This window comes from Nothobranchius furzeri, chromosome 7 (assembly GCF_043380555.1).
Source record: "Nothobranchius furzeri strain GRZ-AD chromosome 7, NfurGRZ-RIMD1, whole genome shotgun sequence".
Classification (NCBI taxonomy): domain Eukaryota; kingdom Metazoa; phylum Chordata; class Actinopteri; order Cyprinodontiformes; family Nothobranchiidae; genus Nothobranchius; species Nothobranchius furzeri.
The window spans coordinates 62,030,718-62,053,785 of record NC_091747.1 but is presented as its reverse complement, the minus strand read 5'-3'; the positions used below and the strand labels follow the sequence as shown (position 1 = coordinate 62,053,785).

At 45.2% G+C, this 23,068-nt stretch overlaps 1 protein-coding gene across 1 annotated transcript in view; it reads right to left on the bottom strand.

The window, feature by feature from the left end:
• Positions 1–23,068, bottom strand: part of cdh6 (cadherin 6) — a 61,009-nt gene that overhangs the window by 22,722 nt on the left and 15,219 nt on the right. Inside the window, exons 2-3 of the mRNA XM_015955512.3 lie at positions 11,695–12,052; positions 254–548 (exon numbers count right to left, since the gene is read on the bottom strand). Coding sequence (XP_015810998.3) covers positions 254–548; positions 11,695–11,928 — 529 coding nt within the window. The 5' untranslated portion in view covers positions 11,929–12,052. The remainder of the gene's footprint in view (positions 1–253; positions 549–11,694; positions 12,053–23,068) is intronic.

Here is a 23,068-nt window from a genome sequence, read left to right as displayed (position 1 = left end):
AACCTGTTAAAATCCAGTCAAGAGGCACGCGGTTACCGTGGCAACCCAAATGAAACTAATGATCCACTGGCTGCAGGTTGAACATTTCTCTCGGACATAGGAATGATCTTTTATCTCAGCTTAGATGATTATAAAGTTGATGCTGAAAGTTTTTAGGAAACCCTCCCAACATCAGGACCAGTGTCTTAGAACATCTGCCCACTTAAATAATCTGTTTTATTGAGTGTAAATGTGTTGTGGGTCCGGAACGTACCGACGTCGGACATCTCGGGTACAGAGGCCATGTACGGGTCCTTGGTGAAGCGCGGCTCGTTGTCGTTGATGTCGTGGATCTTGATGATGAACTCTGACTCGCCCTCCAGCGCCTCGTTGGTGAATTGGTTGACGGCTTTGGCGTGGAGGATGTAGTAGGCCTTCTCCTCCCTGTCCAGCCTCTTGGTGGCGTGGATGTCCCCGGACTTCTCGTCAATCTTGAACAGCGTTCCCGCTCCTTCTCCAGTGAGGACGTACCTCACGCTGCCGTCTCCTCGGTCCCCATCCGAGTGGAGCTGTAAAACAAAGATTGACACGATCAGAACCCTGGCACAAGTCCCACTCTGCTCCTTTTTATTGCTTTATAGGAGCTTTGACGTTAGCTTAATTTGCTCCTCTGAAGAGCGCGCTGCAGTCAGACGCTCTCAAGGAAAACAACATCATGAGCAGGAATGATGTCTCTGAAGAAGAAAAGGGAAGCGTCTCATGGGTTTGACTGACAGAGGATCGCTGACACAAACACGTCCCAGCGACGAACATTTTGTACACAAAAACTGTCAGAAGAGCACTCTTCAAAGCGGACTCACAGTTTTCCACACAGCACACACACATCAGAGATCTGACCAATCTGGGCTTTGGCAAATAAACCCTGACAGCTTTGATCGAGTGTGTTTGGTGTCGTTTAACAGATTCCTATCATCTTTAGTAAACTGTCAGCGACGACACGCGCTCGTGGCCTCACCTTCGCTCTCAAAAAGCTGCCAACGCTCGGCGTATTGTTGCAGGCGTCCTCCTGTCACCCGGCCAAGGTGGCATTTCCACGCCGCTGTAGGGCAGAAGTGGGAAGAGGCCACGGGAGTGAGCGCACGGCAGGCCGCCTGCCAGTCCCTCTGATGGATCAGCAACACGAGGCCCCCCCAGACTCAACCGCAGTCTCTCATTTTTCTAATTCTGTTTTTCCTTCTTCTGCATGAACACCAGCTTAGGGTGCTCTGACATTTTAATTCCTCCACAAAATCCCCCTCAACATATTTATCTCAGAGCTCATCAGAAGTCAGTTTTCTCCCGTCTCCGCCTCCTTTTATTAACCACGATAAGCGTCATTGCAGGTTGGGGTTAGGGGTTGGTGCTCCTAACCCTAACTTTTTCTGCTCCGGCCATGGCACCCCCCATATTTTTGAAAGCGTTTCATGCCAGGTGTCGGGAAGCTTCACTAATTCATGGAGTTTTATCGGGCTGGCACACAAGAGCAGCAGCTCTCTGGATTAGCGTCTTTAACACGGTTTCGTTCGTCTGCTAGCATCCATCTCTCTCTCTCTCTGTCGGGCCGAGCCAATCCAGTGAGCACTGCACAGTTTCACTATGCTGGGATTAAGATCTCGACTGTTTTCATTCACCCTCTTGAATTCTGGTCAGAACAACCCCTCCGTGGCAGGAGGAAATATTCGGCAGGATTTCATTTGTTTTCTGTGTTCTGCTTTGACTCGGTTGGCTGAAAACAATCCACTTCAGCGTTATTATCTTCCTCCTGCAGTTACAGTAACAACGTCCTTTTCTATGATAGCCTATCAAGCTGCCCATCTCCGTCGGCATGGCCGTTCAGTTAATAACCGTCAGGCTGAGAGGTGAGACAGACGGTATGTCATTTCTATGGAAACAGAGATCTCGAGGCGGTGAAGAGTTCCTCCTCAGACCCGCGGAGCTCCAGCGCCCGCCGCTGTGACCCCGGCCCTCCCAGCTGCCTACCTCCCTGCTTAGAATAAAATCTACCGCTGCCCTTCTACTCAAATAAAAAAAAAGCTCTCCTGGAAATCAATGTGGCAGCCCAATGTGCATTCACAATGGCCCTTTGATCAATTTCTATTGAAAATACAATTAAACTGTCACAGGGGGGGAAAGAAAGCCACATGGGCCTTCAGTGTGGTCACCAAGAAGCCCTGGAACATCAATAGCTAGCCCTTTCTCCTCTGCCCTCCCATGGTCCCAAATTGTAAAAAAAATAAATAAAGAAGCAAAATCTGAGAACATGACGCTATAGCCATTAACACGGGGACTTTTGGTCTTTCCAGGGCAGAAAAACACCATCTCATCATGTCACTGTCGATAATAAAAGTGTGAAACTTACAGAGAAACGGCCTTTTCTTTTACTCTCGCCCAACTGAGATAAAAGACTTTCTGGTTTTCAGTGAAGGAAAATCCAAAACTACAGCTTATTTTCCGCTATGGTGTCAAATGAGAATCAGCTGTGAACACGTCTGCTGTCATTAGAGGTTTGAAGCTTCGTCTGAAACGTCTGATTAACACAAAACGTGTCGGTTTTACTTCTAGATTCAGGAATGAACGCTTAGCCTAGTTTAATTAGCCTAGCTTAATTAGCTTAGCTTTACCGATAGTGATGAGCTACAGCTGCCCAAGGGCATACCGACAAAACCACAGTCGCCACACATCGGCGCCACCAGCAGGCAGGGAGGATGATAAAGTGTCTTGCCCAGGGACAGAAGACACGGGTTTGAACCAGCGACTCAACCCTTACAAGGCGAACTCCTAACCTAAAACTCCTGACTTTTCGTCTACGCCCCTCTGGTTGCAAAGACAAAAGTCAACAAAAAACAAGACAACACAAAGCAAACCACCTAATCGTTTTTCTAAAAATAAAACATTTAATTAGTGAACAGTTATTTTTTTGTACTCAAGCACAAAAAACCCTGAGATTCATCAAACTTCTGGTTAGTTTAGTTATCGTAGCTAAATAATGATTTGTAAAATAACAGTTGCTTTATTTAACCCTATGTGACGCAGAAGCTGTTTAAAACTAAATAAAGCATTTAAACAAACCCCTGAACCGTGCAGGGGCGTGACCAGGGAGTGGCCTGGGGTAGCACATGCCACCCTTGGAATCTGATTGGCCGCCCCAGGTGCCACCACACTAATTTACCTTTAAATAGGCCTTTCACTGTCCACAAAAGGCTTGGGGGTAAAACAAAAAAAGCATCACCATTGGTGCCACCCATGCACAAAGTTGTGCCTCACCTGGGCCACCCCATTTTAAAAGATCTGGGCACGCCACTGGAACACATTAGTCCTTACCCTACAGCCACACCGACCTGCAGCAAAGCTTGTACATCTTTGTATTTTTACATTAAAAACCTGGTTTTAATAAATCCGGTTGTTTGGTGTCATTCTTTACCATCAAGGACAGTTACACCAACATTTTAGCGTCTGTCACGTTGGAAATTAGAACACTGGCACACTAAAACATCGTGCTGTTTTGATGCAACAAGCTTCACAGAATCCAATTTGGAGAATAAAGATGTTTGTGCTCCGGAGGATCGACAGGCAGACAGTTTTATTTGTTGTCAATATTGTGGATCTGCAGCCGTGTTTATCACAGACGCTGGAGCCGAGTCTTTTATGTCCTGCAGAAGATTTTGTTTGTTTTTTACAGATTTCTCTCTGGTTCTGCTAACTGAACCCATTAAGACCCGAGACGGTTCTGAACATCAGCGCAGACACGTTTACGGGTCCTGATTAAGTATCTGCCATTAGCATAAGCACCAGTAGACGGTGCATGGTGAAAAGCGAAGGTAATGAGTATTTTCCTCCCATTTAAATGTTACTCAACACGTTTTGGAAGTCAAATCAAACCTTTGATGTTGTTCAGCTGCTGGTCAGCAGGTATGGAAAGCCAGACAGCACAAAAACAACAACCTTATTCTAAAACATCCTGGGATGAAAACAACGTGACTGTTTAAACCTGTGTTTACGTTAAAGAGCATGACATAGTCTCTCCTCTTCATCGTCCTCCAGTCTGAAGAGGGCTGAGGAGTGAAGTGGTCCTCGTCAGACATCTGTGCATGAGATGCATCGGGGTGCCGTCTTTGTTTGTGAAATTAATCAGCTTCAAGCGCGGCAAAATGTTGGTGCCGACTCGATCTGGCCACCATTTGAGCTTCGCTCGAGTTCGGCCAAAGACGACGGCGCTGGAACGAGCTGCTTGGGGCAGCTAGCCAGCTAGCCTTCAGGGCCTCGTGTCCCGGCCTGTGGGGAACTGGCTGCCTCCGCGCCAGATGGTCGCCGCAGACGGAGTCACAAATAGCCCATCGGACGACTGTTGATCTGCACCGACTCCAAGGTCAAAGGTCAGGTGGCAACATCTCGTTAAAACTATCTGGATGCATCTTAAAATCAGTTAACACTGAAAACAAGATTTTCTTATCCTTTCTGTGTCTGCAGAGTTAAATTAGCAGCGTGGAGGATTTTTATCTTACTCCTAAATATGACATCATATTATAATTTCTACTTAGCCTACGGTGGACCACAAGTAGCTCGGTGGTGCCCACGACGGAGGAGAGCTGTCCTTCAAAACATGTTTGAGCCAGAATTTTCCAAATTATATTAAATTTGCAGAAGAGAAAGAAAAGTAGAGCTGAAGGTCTTCAGCTTTTATCACTTTCAGAAAAATATAAAAACACGTACAAAGAACTCCTGTTTAAAATCATTTGTCCTGGTGGGAAACATTCATCTTTAAACGTGTAAAGAGAAATCTTTAGGCTGAATAACATTTCTGTGCAGATTAGAATCTGAAATTTCATCACCTGGAACAAATGTTTCTGCTTAAATCGTATTTTTAATCAATGAAAAATTCCAATTTCATTCTGTTTACATCTCTAAAGGTTTAGAGTTTTATTTCCTGCAGAAACACCTGAGGACAAGTGAACAGGTATGTTTTTGGTCTGTGGAAGGAATTCATGTGGAGAACAAGAAGCCAGGATTCAAACCCACAACCTTCTCTCTGCCAGGCAACAGTGCCACCATGCAGCCACGAGAAATAATGAATGATTTACCTGTTTAAAAAAAACATTTTTATACTTTTAACCAACTAAAGATCTAAAACAACACAGTTTTGTAAACTTTAAGCTGGAGCTGTAACGTTGATCTCGGTGATTGTTGCCTTAGAAACTTGACCAGTTTCATATCCGACACCCTTCTGCTGCCCCCTGCTGGCCTAAAACGGCACTAGAATATTTTGTGGAGCAGGTGGGTGTCCTAGGGGACGCCCATTACCTGCTTTAAGGCTGTTATGCTAGCGGTTAGCATTTTCAGTTCGCCAATCGTCAATAAAAAGCACAAGAAGAAGAAAACGATGTTTGCTTTTTCTGTTGGCGTAATGGTGGAGCTTAGAAGTAAAAGTAAGAGAGTAGAAGAAAAGAGCTAAAACCATTGGCGCGGCCTATGCTAGCTAGAAGGAGCTAAAGGAAGCTACACAAACATGATGGTGACCTGGCTTTGTTGCTACTGGATTGTAAGTAATAATATTTTTGTCCAGCAGTGTGAAGCTTTTTATTTAATCATTTATTTTAGTAATAATTGGCTCAACTTGTCAACGTTTATTCATTTACTTGCTGCTCTTTACTTTCGACTTTATAGTTTTCACTCAGCTTTTTTATTTTTGACTTTCTGCGATTAAATGGGGCAAGTCAGCCTGTAAAAGGGTCACGGGTCATTTTTAAATGCAGAAACTAACCTGTAGAAGAGGTAGCCACGTTTAGAGGCACGAATAGGAAAATAAAACCAACATCTGACAGCAAAGTGTAATCAAATAATAAAAGTTGGTGACAAACTTGCTGTTTTAAAATATCAACTGGAATTATCTTCAAATTTGAAGACATTTTCTTTAAAAGTAGAAAGTCTTTAAGTTTCCTGAGGTGAGAAACTTAATTAGTGAAACCTGAGAATGAACACGTAGACACAACAGTCGTCGGCGTAGAGACGGCTACAGATGCGTCTCAGACAGATGTCCACCTGGTGTCATCACACCAACACCCCCCCAGCGGGAGCTTAATCAGCAAGCGCTGCTGAAGGGTGATCCAGGTTGCTACGGGAGACCTCGGGGGTTGCCATGGCGCGGGTACAGATGGTTGTATCTTATTGCAAACCCTGCCACAGTGAGCAGCTGGTAGAACATAAACCCCCCCAGGTTGCTGCAGCCGCTGACTCATCCAGGACTAGTTTGTGTCTCATCCACCTGTCCTCCAACCACAGGATGCTGCTTGTTTGTTCGTATGCAGAGAGAGGGAGATGGGACTCTGTTGAGTAGTCTACCCAGCAGGCCTGGAACCACTGGGGCCTATCAGAGGCTGTAAATACTTTATGAGATATGATAGTGCAGCACAAACACTCCTCAACCACAGGCCATTAACCGTTTTCAGTGGATGTGTGCCCTTTGGTAAAGTAAGAAATAATGAAATAAACAAACACTCTCCTCCCCCGGTGACAGCGCCGCTCCTCCGAGGCCGGCGTGCAACCCGACTGCTAATGAGACGCAGCGTACGGGTCCGCTCTTAGAGAATATTAAAATAATACCAGCTGAAGATTAGCAGCCAGCAATCTCCCCAAAAAGACACGGCAGACTCCCCCGTTTGCCTAAATCCGTTTTTTTCTCGTTCAGCAAAGATTGTAATTTAATTCGTTAGCACTTCTCAACTTTATGGAGGATAAATTGCAAATAAGAGGCAGGAAGTTGTAAATCAAGTGCAGTTTCATCGTTCTAGCTCACGCATGTCAAAAGCTGCTCTCTTCTCATAATAACCTGTCATTGTGTTATTTCCAATCCAGTTTTTCGGCACAAACAAAGGTGGTTTTGTTCCACGCCGCGGTCTCGGGTTGCTGTGATGTCACTCACCCTGACAAAAGCTCTCCCTCTCTCTCTCTGTTTGTAATTTCCCTTCAGACGTTGTGAGCACGGCCTCTAGCCGAGGATGCTCTACCCGCTCCACCCTTCGGGGCTTCGCTCGTGGCTTGTACTCTAGCCACCAGTTAAACTGTAATTGCAATCGGAACAGATCTGCATCCTACCATCCTTTGTGACGAGTGGCTAGCGAGGAGGAGCGTCCAGCTGTGTGAGCTTTGGGAAAAACAACAGGAGCTGGGAGTCCTGATTAAGTATGCGGCTGGAAGGCCGGTGCTTAAGTGGTGTCTTCTGGAGCCGTCCTCTCAGGCCGCGGCCTCTGGCTCTCTAAGTGTACACCACACTCAGATAATCCATTCTTCATCTGCTATTAGCCCCTTTGCAGGCTGAAAGGACGAGTGGCACATCAATCACCGGTCTCTAAAGGCAAAGTGGTTTGATCAAGCTCTGCATTTACATTTGATCTTCACTCACTCACTTTCTTTGAGTCTTTTTATTCCTTTTTTGTTCCTCCACAGTGAATGCAATAATCCTTTTGGTCCAGGACTGAAAGTCAACCTTCGCTCGGGGAGGACGTATGTTGCAGAATCTCATTTGGTTGGACGACCGTGGACGCACGATAGGAATGCAAAGCACCGGCTCTATTCAACTCCTCGCACAAAACAGCCTTTCTCCCCCCCCCCCCCCCCCTCTATCGCCCTGACCTTGCCACAACGCTCCACCATCGCCTCAATTACAGTCGACCGGAGGAGAAGACCGATAGCTGCATGTACAGCACCCCCCTTCCCCCAACTGGAACGATATCTGGGTCGACAGCAAGTTTCCATTTAGTTGAGCAAACCTTTGTGGGGAGTTTTATCTTTACTCCGGGCTCCAGGCTGACGTGACGTGACTGAAATGGACGTGATGCAAGCGGCTTCGGAGCTGACAGGAAGTACAAAGCATATCGGACAACGGCGAAGAAAGCCTGGGGACGGATGGACGGGGAGGACAGACGCACAAACGAATGACCGATCGCCGAACGGCGGAGACGGTGCCCTGTCACGTTGACTCTCAGATGCTGGTGGGATTTTTAGATTCCCGGGGACAGAAGGACTCTCGTATTCTTTGATTTGGATGGAAATTGTTTTGAAGCCCATCACAACAAAACAATCTGTCCCTCCGAGTCTGGCGGAGGTCGATTACATAAACATCCATCATGCTCCTTCAGGTGCAGTCCTCTCCCAAACTAATGGAGCAACAAGGCCAACTCTTTTATTGCCGCTCAGATTATTTAGCGAGCAGCGTTTCAGCTTTCATTTCCAAACGCTAAAAATTCTTCAAAAACATATTTTTCAATTCAAAAGACCAGCTGTGTCTAACTCTGGTCCTCCAGGGCCACCACTCAGCACATTTTAGTGGTTTCCCTGCTCCAACACACGTGATTCAGTGGTTGAATCACCTGCAGCAGCTCTGCAGAAGCCTGCTGATCACTTTCTGATATAAACCAGGTGTGTTGAAACAGGGCGGGGCTTTCTGTGTGCAGCGTGGCTTCTTTTACGCGCCTCAAACCAGAGAGAACAGGTTTAGTAAATCAGATGCATTAATGAAGCTCCACCGTTGTTCCTAGTTTGAATGTTTTCCAAGTTCAGTTGTTCTTTTTCTGGGATTCCAATGCCCTGGAAAACCCAGGAATGTTTTATTAATCCTCCATTTCTGAGTGGGTCGGGTCACAGATCTAAATACTATATTAGTGTGTGTGTGTGTGTGTGTGTGTGTGTGTGTGTGTGTGTGTGTGTGTGTGTGTGTGTGTGTGTGTGTGTTGTCTAGAAATGAAACCAGGTCTTGTGAAACGTTTTCCCTCTAAAACCAAGAAGAACTCGGGCTTCATGAATATAAATCAAAAACATAATAAGTGTTTTTCTGGCTCGAGCTAAAATAGTCATCGGGATGAAAACTGTCCGTCTCGGAGCAGAACCCGGAGACTTTAGGAGGACTACGTGTTGCTCTTTGGAAATGTCCTCCTTTATTTACCTCCAGTCAGATTCTGCTCATGTCTGTGCAGCTTTAGTCCTTTTAGCAACGTCACAGACCGTCACTAGTACCCTCCGCGACTCTCCAACAGTGGGTGAAAATACCGAGTTTCCATTTTTAGGGGAGATTTCCAGATCTCTGAGTAAAGTAAGCAATAGAAACACTAATTTGTATTCCTGAAACCTCCACACTTCCAGATGTGATCCTAGATAAGCAAACTGTAAGGAGAGCAAACAACGGCAATAATAGAAAGGATTATGAATCTTTTATGAAGAAGATGTTGGTTGTCCCAACAGAAAAACAGAAAACCATTTTGTTGCTTAATTCTGCCGGTCATTGGCAACAAAGACTATTTATTATAGAATTAAGCTGGTTCTACTGGTTCTTTACTCGGCGTCGTACCAACAACCACACCCAGACAGGCTTCCTGAACTGCTGCTTGTTTTAAAGTTCTAGATTTTGTCGGGTTTGTCTGTTTGATGTCTTGGATAACAGCTCCATATGCTTCTGTTTTGTTCCTGATTAATATCCTATGATATTGATCTGTAATAAAACCACATTTGAGCACAAAGTGTCTAAATGTTCTCATATAACCAAACGCGTGGCCTTAAATGTAATTTATACTACTGGTGAAGTATGTTGGATTACAAATCTGTATCCCACCATTTAGCTTGATTAATGGCTTAATAGCGTGTTAGCATTCTCACGAAGAACATTCAACGACTAGAAAGCCTCGGTTGGATCTACAAATGAATAAACCGCATTCAAGATGGCCGCCAGAGGTAATAAACATGAACAGAAACTAAAACTCCATTAACTTTAGTACTGGTCGCAGTATGAAGGTTGTATCTTCAAATCTCAGCTGCAGCCTTTCTGTGTGGAGGTAGCATGTCCTTATGCGTGTGTGAGGTTAGCATGTTCTTCTCATGCACGTATGGGGTTATGTCCTCATTCATGTGTGGGGTTAGCATGTTTTCCAGCATGTGTGCGGTTAGCATGTTCTCATGCATATGTGGGGTTAGCATGTTCTCATGCATGGATGGGGTTAGCATGTTCTCATGCATGTGTGGGGTTAGCATGTTCTCATGCATGTGTTAAGCATGTCCTAATGCATGTGTGGGGTTAGCATGTTCTCACGCATGTGTGGTTAGCTTGTCCTCATGCATGTGTGGGGTTAGCATGTTCTCATGCATGTGTTAAGCATGTCCTAATGCATGTGTGGGGTTAGCATGTTCTCACGCATGTGTGGTTAGCATGTCCTCATGCATGTGTGGGGTTAGCATGTTTTCCAGCATGTGTGCGGTTAGCATGTTCTCATGCATATGTGGGGTTAGCATGTTCTCATGCATGGATGGGGTTAGCATGTTCTCATGCATGTGTGGAGTTAGCATATTCTCATGCATGTGTTAAGCATGTCCTAATGCATGTGTGGGGTTAGCATGTTCTCACGCATGTGTGGTTAGCATGTCCTCATGCATGTGTGGGGTTAGCATGTTCTCATGCATGTTTGGAGTTAGCATGTCCTACTGCACATGTGGGGTTAGCATGTTCTCATGCATGTGTAGCATTAGCATGTCCTCATGCATGTGTGGAGTTAGCATGTTCTCGTGCATGTGTGGATTTAGCATGTCCTAATGCATGTGTGGGGTTAGCATGTTCTCATGCACGTGTGGGGTTAGCATGTTCTCATGCATGTGTGGGGTTAGCATGTCCTCATGCATGTGTGGATTTAGCATGTCCTAATGCATGTGTGGGGTTAGCATGTTCTCATGCACGTGTGGGGTTAGCATGTTCTCATGCATGTGTGGGGTTAGCATGTCCTCATGCATGTGTGGAGTCAGCATGTTCTCATGCATGTGTGGGGTTAGCATGTTCTCATGCATGTGTGGGGTTAGCATGTTCTCATGCATGTGTGGAGTTAGCATGTTCTCATGCACGTGTGGAGTTAGCATGTCCTCATGCATGTAGGGAGTTAGCATGTTCTCGTGCATATGTGGAGTTAGCATGTTCTCATGCACGTGTGGAGTTAGCATGTTCTCATGCACGTGTGGAGTTAGCATGTCCTCATGCATGTGTGGAGTTAGCATGTTCTCGTGCATGTGTGGATTTAGCATGTCCTAATGCACGTGTGGAGTTAGCATGTTCTCATGCAGGTGTGGGGTTAGCATGTTCTCATGCACGTGTGGGGTTAGCATGTTCTCATGCATGTGTGGGGTTAGCATGTTCTCATGCATGTGTGGAGTTAGCATGTCCTGATCCATGTGCAGAGTTTGCGTGTTCCACCCGTGTATATGCAGGTTTTCACCTGGTACTCTGGTTTCCTCCCACAGACCAAAAACATGTATGTCTGGTTTTTTGGAGACTCCAGATTGTCTCTGGTGACAGAGTGAACGTGAGACTGGACGTTTGTCTCTGATTGTTCCTGTGATGCACTGAAGACCGGTCCAGCGTATCCCACACCTCTCGCCCATGCTGGGGTTAGCAGCATCTCCTCACAAGCTACTGCAGTAAAGCGGTTCAGACGAGTGAGGGGGAGATATGAATCGAACATCTGATGTTATGGCTGCTGAGAGTCACTCAACGTTCTTTAGATGCAATTGAAAGATTTGACCCCCTGAAAAGGGAAAAGGGACATATCTACTCCTGGTTAATTAATGACTTTCACATCTTTAGAAGCTAAACACCCATCAGCTGTTGGAGCAGATAAACATTCCTGGTAAATGAGAAAAGCTGACTTTTACCTTCCCGACGTACTGCATGTCCGTGCCGGTGTACTCCTCCAGCAGGAAGAACTGGTTCCACATCCACCCCCGTTTTGAGCGCCTTAGCGGTACCCCGTTGGCGTCCTGTCCTGTCAGTCCCGACCCTCTCCGCCCCCCTGTAGTCCTACGCAGGGCCCTGAGTCCGTAACCTGGGAAGCTGAGGTGGGCCACGGCCCAAAGCACCATCAGCACACAAACTTTCCTTCGATCCATGGCCACGAAGACCACAACCTTCAGCCTTCTGCCACCCCAGAGGTCCGCTGGTCAGAGTACCAGATCGGTTCTCATGCTGTAAGCAGGAAAGGCTCCGTGGACTCACATCGGCCTGTGAACGGCCCTGAAACATAAACGCAGAGAAACACACGAGTCAATAGAGCAGTTTGTTACTGCTGCAGCTCTTTTTGTTTCCAGTCCTGTCGGCAAAACGACTCGGGTCGTTCTCCAGATGCTGCATGGCTGAAGCTGAACAACGATCCACACAAAAACAGCAACAAAACTCCAATCCCTCTCTCCAAACGAGCGTCTACAGGATGCAGGAAGTACTTTATCATTTCAAGTCTTACCAAAAACATTCAGACAATTCATGACAGCATAGCTTTAAAATTCTTCATACTTTCCTTTCTGAATGAGTCCTAAATGTTCTCACATCCTCATAGAATCTCATTTTTTCACATGAAGCTCCTTTAAAAGCAAATTTCAGGTCTAAACGTTCCATCGACACATTTCTAAAACGCTTGTAAATTTTTCATCTGCAGAGATTTTTAATCTTATATTTCAGCTCTTTCTCTTTCTTTTTGTATCCGTGCCATTTCCATTTTTATGCTTTGGTCCCAAAACCAGCTGGAATAATCAGCGCTCGTCGACGTGAGGCGTCCGGATTTAATCGTGTGTGTCGTTATGCTTCCAACAACCTGAGCTTTTATAAAAAACACACAAAACATCAGATGCAGGCGCGTTTTGTGCTCATGTAGATCAAAAGGTTCAAAGCAGAAGTCTGAAAAATCAAACACTGGAAGAAAGAAGTGAGTGAATCTCCACTAGAGAAGCTCTGCTGAAGGTTCATGTGTTCACACGCTGACAGCTGACTGACAGGAAGCTGAGCGCCGCCTCGCCGGGTAAATACCAGATCGGAGGTTTTGTTAGAAGACGTCTCAGACGTAAATCAGAGCCGTGCCATTAATCACGTTTATATCTCAGTTTTGATGTCGTCTCCAGATGATCACATAAACATTGAGATGATTTTCTCACAATCCGCTTATGTGAGCATGCTCTTATTTTGTTAAGCCTCCTGAATCTCACACATCTCCTCCCGTGCCCTACAGGCTAAACTCACCGTTTCCTCTGTGCTGGGCAACAGGCTTCCGTAGCAGCTCTTCGCAGCTCTTATAGCAGCACTGTGTCAGTTCTTTGTGACTGATCCTGCAGTAAAAGTCTCTACATGTCTTAAGCTGATGTTTACATGTTAGATATTGTGTTGTTTACATATTTATTTGATATAGTTCTTATGCTACCAACCGTAGCAATAAAGTTAGCTCTGCAGGTTGGTCTAGCCACGCTCCATCGTAGACTCAGCAGCTCTACCACTGGACCAAACTATGTCAGGTCAGGCCAATCACAGCTCAGCAGCTCTACCACTGGACCAAACTATGTCAGGTCAGGCCAATCACAGCTGCAGAGATGAAATAGGCTCCAGAACAGTTTGAAACGGCGTTGGTATCAATTTTGGACGATTTAGACTGCGAGACATGAGCAGAGGTACTTAGGTCTTTTATTTTGAAAAAGATGTGTTTGCTTCTTCTAGTGTGCCCTATAGGGATAAGGGACATTACGTGAATGCAGGCTATGACGGAGCCTATGGGACAATGTGGGCATCATTTGGTGCTTTTACTTTGGCGAGCCACAACACAACAACTGCTGGTGTGTTTTCAGATGAACAATGAATGCATTGTTTCCCAAATCGTGAGTAATAAAAGTCATTTCAATTTTGACAATAATTTAGCAGCTCTGACATCAAGCGCCGCATCAAACTCTCAAATCGACAGACGGCAGAAGACTCCAAATGAAGTCATCTGTACGTTATTGGTTTAGATCAGTATTAATGCGCCTGGAACTGGAAGCTTTCTCCTGCTGGAACAAGACGGATGAGCCAGGATGGAGGCTGAGCAGGAGGAGGAAAAAGGCGAGGAACAAGAGAAAGAAGACCATGTATTCTGCTTTTGTTCTCTTTACTCTTCAGCGCTGGTTTGGGTGGAGGGTTATCGGCATCTGAAAACGTTCTCTCTCCGGGTGAAAGGCATTCAGACCAGTCGGTCTGTTGGGGAATGAAGGAACGTCGTCTCCGGACATGCATGCAGGAGTGGAGCCAGACTGACTGAACGGGGAAGTGGAAGTCCCAGAAGAAGTCCCGTCACAGCAGCACAGTTTGGTCTTGGACAGCAGAGATAAGTTTAGTATCTAATAAAATCTGCAGGCAAAGAAAAGAACCATCAAGCGATCTCACACAGGACAACCGCTGAGACTTCAGCTCCAGGACGCCTCAGCGCATCGACTGGGACGGCTTTGTACCAACGTCTGTACGGGGGGGAGGTTTGATGTTGGCTGGGAGCTTTTGTAGGCAGCGTTAAACAAAACACACGGCGTATTTCACCCATCTGTCAAGCTGTTTACGACGCTTCGAAACATAACGGAGAGTGAGATGCTCTTGTGTGTGTTCAGTTCCTCTGCCTCTGTGTGGGTTTACAGAGATGCGTTTATTTTAGGCCCATCGTGAGTTTCTACTGAGGGCACAAACTCAGACCATCTAAAGATCCGGGATGATTCTCGCTCTTCCTCAACGCCCAACCAGACAACAGGAGTTACCTCTAAAACGGCGTCTTCAGAAGAGCGACACAAGACGGGTGAGGAGGGAAAAACGTGTAAGGTGTGTTGTCAGGAGAAAAAAGAAGAACATAGAACTGGTTGCATTGATGTTTTTTCACAAAGAAAATGAAAGTCTTCAATTCCATGTTGCTGTAAAAGTATCTGTGGTGCCGTATGGAGGGAAGATCGCCCGTGGAAGCAAACAACTACAATTTTCAGGTCGGTAAAATGAGAGGTTTATCGTACTCAAACTTAAAGAGCAAGTCACCCCCAAAACAAGTATTTTTTGCTGATAAGCTATACAAATTAATGTCTAATCGTGCTGCAGACACGTGAAGTCAATAGTTTTGCACTTTAGTGCATTTTAGTTAAAATTTAAATTTTATGCCTAAAACTATCAGTGTTGTGCCGTTGTCGGGTAAAAACTCTGCACTACATTTGAATTTAAATACGCCATCGCTATTGGCTAAGAAGTACACAATGCCGTTAGCTGGTACCATATGATGTCACAATGTCGTTGTGAGCCTGTGTGTGTGTATTTGTTAGGGGCTCTACCCTCTCGGTCTGCCAGTCAACACCATTTGTTGCATTTTTCAAACATGAAGTGGGAGTGGAGTAAGATTCTGGTAGGGGGTGACTTACTCTTTAAATTTACATCTGTTTAGAACATCAGAAGATTTATTATTATTGCAATTAAGTCTCTTCATTCCTGTTGGTTTGGTATTGAAATGAAAAAGTTCCTAACTGGCAGCTCACTACTAAACCCAAAATATTTGCAACTAGTTGGAGAAAAAATTGCAAGAAAATTGGCGAGATGTTTTAGGGTTAGTGCCAATTCAACAAAACCGTATATTTATTATGTCTCCACTGTGTCACAAATTGTCTTAATTTTGTCTCACTGAGTTTGGTCACCAGAATTTCCCGGCTCGATGAAACAAACGCGACTATTTTCAGACGACGTTTCAATTTGTTAAAATTCAAGCGACACAAGAATCTGAATCTGAGAATCTTTGCAAATATTTGGAGACACTTTGGGGACTCTCCTGGATAACTGTCACTGCTTGTCACATAGTGGTGAGATACTGGTCTGCTCTGCTAAGGCGGCCACTAGGTGGCAGTAATGGGTTTTCTAACCAGCATCATTTTTATGTCTCCAAAACTTCGCGTGACGCTCCATTTCTACGGTTGTGGTTTTATTTGGGGTTGGGTTACCACGACCTAGCTAGCATTTATGTTGCTACATCTAAAGTTTCATTCAGCATCACAACTTGTGGTAAGCAAGTTAACTAATCTTCATCCTGACCTGAAGTTTACTTTCAAGGAAAAACAAGTAAAGTCATAAAGAGGTGGCTAAAATTAGCCGGTAGCTAACGCTAGCTCTCATTGAGATGAGCAGAAAAAACCACATTCTCAATGAGCCCAGGGCTTTTTTTTTTTTACTGTATGGCTAATGATTACTACCTTAGCTTGAAACACCTAATCTGGTCGGTGCTAATCCAAAGTGTTGATCATCTTTGCAGCGAAGGGAACTGTCCCTTTAATGTGTTTCTATGGAAACGCTCCCGTAGCTAGAGGAGGACGAAGACGTCTCTGAACAACAACTTTGAAAACGTCCTGGACAACTTTTTCCCTACCCTATAAATAAATCCTGACCCCGGTGTTCGCTTGTGCCCTCTGGATGAGACGCAGAAGTGGAACTTCAGCATTCATAACGCAGGTGCTTAAAGTCAGACATCAGATGTAGTTACCGTGACAACACTAAGGGGCGAACGGGTGTAGAGACGGTCTGAAGGAGAGTTAAAAACGACCTGTCAGAGCAGCGTCAGCAGTCAGCCTGGGAGACCGGCCCATCCATTACGCTACCTGTCTTCCAGAGGCAGCCGAGGCATGCCCTGCTTTCCCCTTATGAGGCAAATTGAAGCTGGGGGTTAGGTCCCTTTTCTCTTTTCCCTCGTGCGTTGCAGTTTTTAGCACTCCCCCCGTCTCCCCATCCCTCCACCCACCCTTTTTGCTGCTGCCTACTTTGCTTGCATCGTCCTGAGCTGATATGCATTATCGCTGGGCTCTTTTTGCTGAAAGCCAGTCACTTTGCATGTGTCCTCTGCCTGGATCAGCACTGGGAAAGGGGGGGTGGGGGAGGGAAGACTCCCGGGTCAACGGCACGTGTGCTGATGGAGGCAGGTGAAAGTGAGATGGAGTGTCAGGCTTCCTAATAACGCCCGTAGAGGAATAGTCTCTCAGACCACAACTTTCTCCACACGGCGGAGGAGATGTACCCAAATCTGTTACACGAATTTCCCCGCTCTGCTCTCTTCCTTCTCTTAAGATTTCTTTCCTGCGAGCCTCCTTCAGCCGCCGGCACACTCGACTTTATGAATTTACTTAACTGGCGCGGGTGAGCAGCACATGGGACTCTGAGCTATTGATTAGCTGTAGGCTTCGGTGTGGTTGGAAATACCAGCCGGTCTCTGGGGTGGTCTCAGGAAGCTTTCTACCTCGTCCCTCAGCACCGGGAGGCCGGCCCTTTCCCATAGATTTCCTCATAATGTCACTGTGGAAAGCTAATGTTTCCAGTGTATGCAGGACTTAGCCATCCCTGAGGAACGCTGACCCCATGACCCCCCCAACTATAAGTCTCCTGACAAGACGCCGCGCTGAAGAACACGTCAGCTAAAGCTTAATGTTGCAACAACAGAAAAATGTCCAGGCAGGTTAGGAATACTGCTGTTGCCCGTGGCCTCTGACCACGAGATGAAGGAAGATTTCGGGGATTAAATTTTATGTAGGAGTAAATTCTCCAGATTAAAGACGAACGCCGTCATACGAGATGACGATTACGATCCACAGATGCGCCTGCCTCATAATCAGAGGGTTGCAGGTTCAAGCCCTGCTTTCCCTGTCATAGTCATCGTGTCTTTGGGCAAGAAACTTCACTCGCCTTGTGGTCGGAAGCACAGACATCTTATACGTAGACACCACATGGACTCGTGCAGCCTATTGGAGCTGGTGTAGCAGCAGGCCACCATCTTGAATGGGTCTCCATTTGCCCCCAGTGCATCTATCTCTACTGAGGAAGGCACTTAACTAAAAACACCTTTTATTATGCGTACTACAAAATCAGACGTATATTGTGGCATAATTAAAATATAAATATAATTAAACTAAATAAATAAAAATTAAAAATCTCAACAGGTAGGCTGGAAGAGTCCAGAGTAATCCCACATGTTCTGTTTTCAGTGGTGCCGGTTGTTGCAACCGAAGGCTACACAAAAAACGGGCACTCTGCATCGACTTCTGTTGGGTTTGGAGAGTGAGGAACCCACCCAATATGGCGGTGATGCTGTTACTCTCTCCATTGGCCAATGGGGTGTCTACGTATTCATGTCTATGGTCAGAAGGACCGGTGGCATCTGTACGGCAGCCTCACCTCCATTTGTATGGGCAGCTGTGGCTACATTGTAGCTCATCACCACCAGTGTGTGAATGGATGAATGACTGATTGTGTTCTAATGGGTCTTGGTGGGTTGTAGAACACTAGAAGGCACTATATAAATACAGATTATTTACCATTTAGTCGGCTTTTAAGCAACATTAATGTAAAAGGTTCTGAGTAGATCAGCGTCCAATGAAAACAAGCCTCTCAAACATCCCATAATGGTCAAAAAGGAACCTAACACATCCACGTTTAGAGGACAAATTGGGACAAATGTATTTTTCTTTGAGGATTTAGAAAAACTACTACTCGTGTAATTATTTTCTTTAATTGAACAAATACAAAGCAACAGCTTTTTCATTATTGACATTTAACTGAGCAGCTGATCAATAATCTGATTAAGTAAACGACCAATTATTTAATCACTGATTATCAATAGAAATGTTCTCTTACTGGTGACTCGGCTAATTAATGGGAGAACTTATCAATTTGGTGACAATAATCATGCTATTATCTGGTCGACTGATCAGATGGCTATTGATCAGCCATCTGATCAGCTGACTGATCACTCATGAGTTAGATATTTGGTTGGACTTTATTATTGACTGATATTTGCCACTTAGGAATAATTGACCATCACCTGACATTCTTTGGCCAATCATCAATCAGAAACAAGAGGATGCAGCAGCTCCTTGCCACCGTAGGTGTCCAAGTTCTCCTGATACGGAAAACTAACGTTCAATTAAGTCATTTCTGTTTTGTTCAAAACAAATAAAAAATCAGCCTTTAGCTCAAAAATCAGCCTTTAGCTCAAAAACTCAGCCGTTAGCTCACAAATCAGCCGTTAGCTCAAAAACTCAGCCGTTAGCTCACAAATCAGCCGTTAGCTCAAAAATCAGCCGTTAGCTCAAAAATCAGCCGTTAGCTCAAAAATCAGCCTTTAGCTCAGAAATCAGCCGTTAGCTCAAAAATCAGCCTTTAGCTCAGAAATCAGCCGTTAGCTCAAAAATCAGCCTTTATCTAAAAAATCATCCGTTAGCTCAAAAATCATCCGTTAGCTCAAAAATCAGCCTTTAGCTCAAAAATCAGCCGTTAGCTCAAAAATCAGCCTTTAGCTCAAAAATCAGCCGTTAGCTCAAAAATCAGCCGTTAGCTCAAAAATCAGCCTTTAGCTCAGAAATCAGCCGTTAGCTCAAAAATCAGCCTTTATCTAAAAAATCATCCGTTAGCTCAAAAATCATCCGTTAGCTCAAAAATCAGCTGTGATTTCCAAAGATCGGCATCGGCCGTAGGAAAACCCCGAAACATGAAAAATAAAATATTTACTTTTTTTTTTCATTTTAATTGTTTGGACCAAATAATAATTTAACTTTCTCACCAAAATAAAAGCCAGAGTTTCAGATATTTTTATAAACTTGATCTTGACTCCTTTACAATGTTCATTATGTCCTCTTTTTAAAAATTAAACGAGGTTCTTTTAGCTTCGGACATGAATCACCTTCATGTCCGAAGCTAAAAGAACCTCGTTGAATTGATCTTAACTCATTCCGTTTTTGGTTCATTTGGTCAAAAACAAACAGGAAGTGCAGGCCAGAGAGACAAATGATGGCGCTTGGATCGCCTCCTTGTGTTTAAGCAGCTGTAGGCAGTAAAAAAAAGTTTAATCTTTCCAGTTTCACTTTCTCAGCGAGCGCCGTCGTCATAATGAAGGTGTGTAATAGAACATGACACCATAATTATATTCTCCGTGTGTTTACAACCAGACGAGCCTGCCTGGACTCTCTCCCTCCTTTTGTCTCGCCCGCCCCGTCCTCGCTCCACATCGTGCACCATTTGAGTCATTTAAAGGAAAGAAAGCTCGATAAAAAAGAAAGAGTAAATTGCTCTAAATTGCCTGTCACAGATTGTGTAGAGCTGGCAGCGACTGTTTTTAATGCATGGTGGAGGGTGCTGGGTAAGCAGGATGAACGCAGCACGTTCTGGATGCCCTCCTGGTTCCACGCTCACAGAATCGCCTCAGATAACATTTTGAATCAGAGCAATTATTTATTAAATGTATCTATTGGTTTTATCTAACACCGGAGAACGAAGGATAGAGACGGGACAATACGAGCCGCACAAATGCGTTCATCAATACATATTGGATCTGGCCGGCTAATGGCCTTTCCGCTGCAGAGACACGATGAAACTGGGTGGCATTTTAGCCTAATCTAGACCTGAGAGTGATGTTTTAGACTTTTCGTAGCTTTCTTTACTTCACCCTCTCCTCCACCTCCCCCCATCCGTCCCCGCTCCTCTAACGAGCGGCACGAGCAACACGGCGAAGCACCCTATTGCGCCTGTTGAGCTGGAGACTTCCACAGCAACCCGGAGAAACCCCCTTGGGTGCAATTAAAAGTGAGAAAGGAGAATGTCAGCCAGGGGTTGAGCGGGGGAGGGAGGGGTGAGGAGGACTGGTTGCACAGGTAATGTGGTCGTGTTACAATCCACAGAGGAGGCCCTTAAAGGCTGCTAACGTGAGGATGTTCCTCCTTCTCCGTCTCGTCTCGCTCCGTCCAGGGAAGCTTGATTCGCTGTCACTCTCCGTCCAGTTTAGCCGCTTCCTGTTGAATCCCGGGTGAGCGTCGGGAAGCTGTTCGCTCGACCCAAATCAGGGGATCGCCATTTGTCTTGCGGCTCATGTGGGTTAGTGGTTCGCAACCGAGCTCCCTGCTGGAAACCGGCAGCTGGATAAACTTTTGCTCCACAAATCAAACGGAAATCTGGATCACAAAAACAAAAACAGGACCCAGAAACACAAATGTTTCCCCCAAACCCATCAATATATGGATTCTGTGTTTGCTTGCTTGAGTCTAGACAGACTAGCATTGTGTTGGGGGACGACACCCCCCCACACACACACACACACTCAGATAAAACGGAGACAAAGCAGAGGAAAATGATCGATAAGCAGGGATTTCACAGGAGCGTGTGACACGAGCGTGAAGCAAGTCGAATCCTGATCCTCAGTCAAATCGGAATGCAAAGCCGATGTGAAATTCCTGACTGAATGTCAGCGAGAGCCGAGTCTGAATTAGGATTCCTCCGACGACGCTGGAATTTAGTTACTGGTCCCTTTTGTGCTTCTAAATTACACATTAGTTTTCCCTGAAAGACGTTAACAATCAGCCTCACCAGCCCGCGTTCCGATGAAGGATCTTCATCCGTCTAGTAATGAGGCAGGAATTATAGTCTTCTGCCATGTTTTACTGAATAAACACAAATTCTGTTTTAAGTTATTGACGAGCACGTTTTTACTTCCTGTGGTGCTCGGCAACAACGCTCTGAATAACGTTTCCTTTGTTTCTGAGTATTTAAGTAGAAAAACAGGAAAATTAAACCAGAAAAACATGTCCTTCTAACATGAACAAAGTCATTTTAATGCCCAAGTCACAGTTTGTTTTATTACGTTTAGCTTCTAGATATATTTGAAGCCTTTAAGCGGCGCAGGAATGAAGACATTCCTGCAGGAAGTGCCCCAGGCTGCACAGGAAGTGCCACCGCTAGCTGTTGTCATCTATTAAATAGCAGCTGTGTTAACTAGTAACACGTTAAATGAGACTGGAGTTAAACAGCAGAAATCCACTTTAGTCTTGGCTTTGCTAGCCTTTAGCTCTTCAATCTGGTCACAGCTAATCTCTGTTTCTACAAACAGAGGCTGTTCAGAGCTCGCATTTCCTCCTGCCTTTTCCGGGTTACCTTTAGTCTGGTTTTACTATCATTCTGTTCTGTTTTGTTCACTTAAAACCACCGAATTTGGAATCAAGTCATGTAACAATAAAGGTTCTTGAACTTTGATTTGATCATAAACCAACTTCAAATAAACTTTAGACGTCAAGAGGTGGAATCCCATCTCCAAACCAGCTTCCTAACCACGTTGAAACCAGTAATGGCCTCGTCTGTGACAGGTCTGATGCTGGAGCCACTTCTGAACTGGTTTCAGTGATAAGTCCAGTAGAGGGTTAGTTTACCGCAGCTGTTATTAACACACGATGTGTAAACCAGCTTCTTTGTTGCTGAAATGGTTCATTAAACAATGGTCGTGAAGCCGCTTTACGCCGTGTGCTGGCCAGCGTTCCCAGTGCCACTGGTGACTTAGAAACCAGCAGCAGGACGACGAGAGCGCTGACAGCTGAAACAGAAGGAGATTGTTCTTTGTTTGTGTTCTCCGAGACGGGAACCACTTTGGATTAAAAGCCCCTTTTGACCAGCATCCTAATATCCAGCGGAGTTGGACAAGACGAGCTTCCGAGTGTCTGGTCCTGGGATGGTGGGATGGATCCTTGGGCTGCTTATGGAGCCTGGCTCCCACAGACACCATTAGACCCCATCAGACTGGTGTCTGAGAGGTCTGTCGTGGTCCTCCAGACGTTCCTCTTGTACTGTACAGTGTTCAGCGCCTTGGGCTTCCTGACAGAGTTGCAGAAGGCGCTTTATAAATAAAGCTTTGATTGATTGATTGATTGATTGATTGATTGATTGATGTTTTAACGGGTGAGGATGTTGGTGTCACGCTGCTACATCTTGCCGGAGGTGAGAAAGTGCAAACGGTATCCTGGGCAGTGGCAGCGCCGGGGGGGTTGGGGGCGCGCTAGGGGCGCTATAGGTACCCCTGAATTAGTCATAGCACCCCCAAGTAAATATTAGATTTTTTTTTTATTTTTTTTTGCAATTTAATTTTAATTTAACGTGTGGATGTGATAATATTTAACATATAAAACAAAAGTAATCAGTAAAGTATCACATAGATAGTAAAAACTTGAACCAAAACAAGAAATTGATGTTAACCTTTGACCTCATTTTCCACCTGCGAACGAGTGAAAGGTAGAGCTAGTGGTAAAATGGATCGGTTTTTGTTGCCCACATTTCCACGGGTTCAGTCAGAAACTAATGAATGTTTGGAAGTGATCTCAGACCCACAAACACCTACGGATCTGGATGAAGGGAGTCAACGCTCAACCGCCGCAGCAGTCCAGGGTTTTGCCGCTGGAAATGCTAATGCTAGCGTTAGCTAACCTTGCA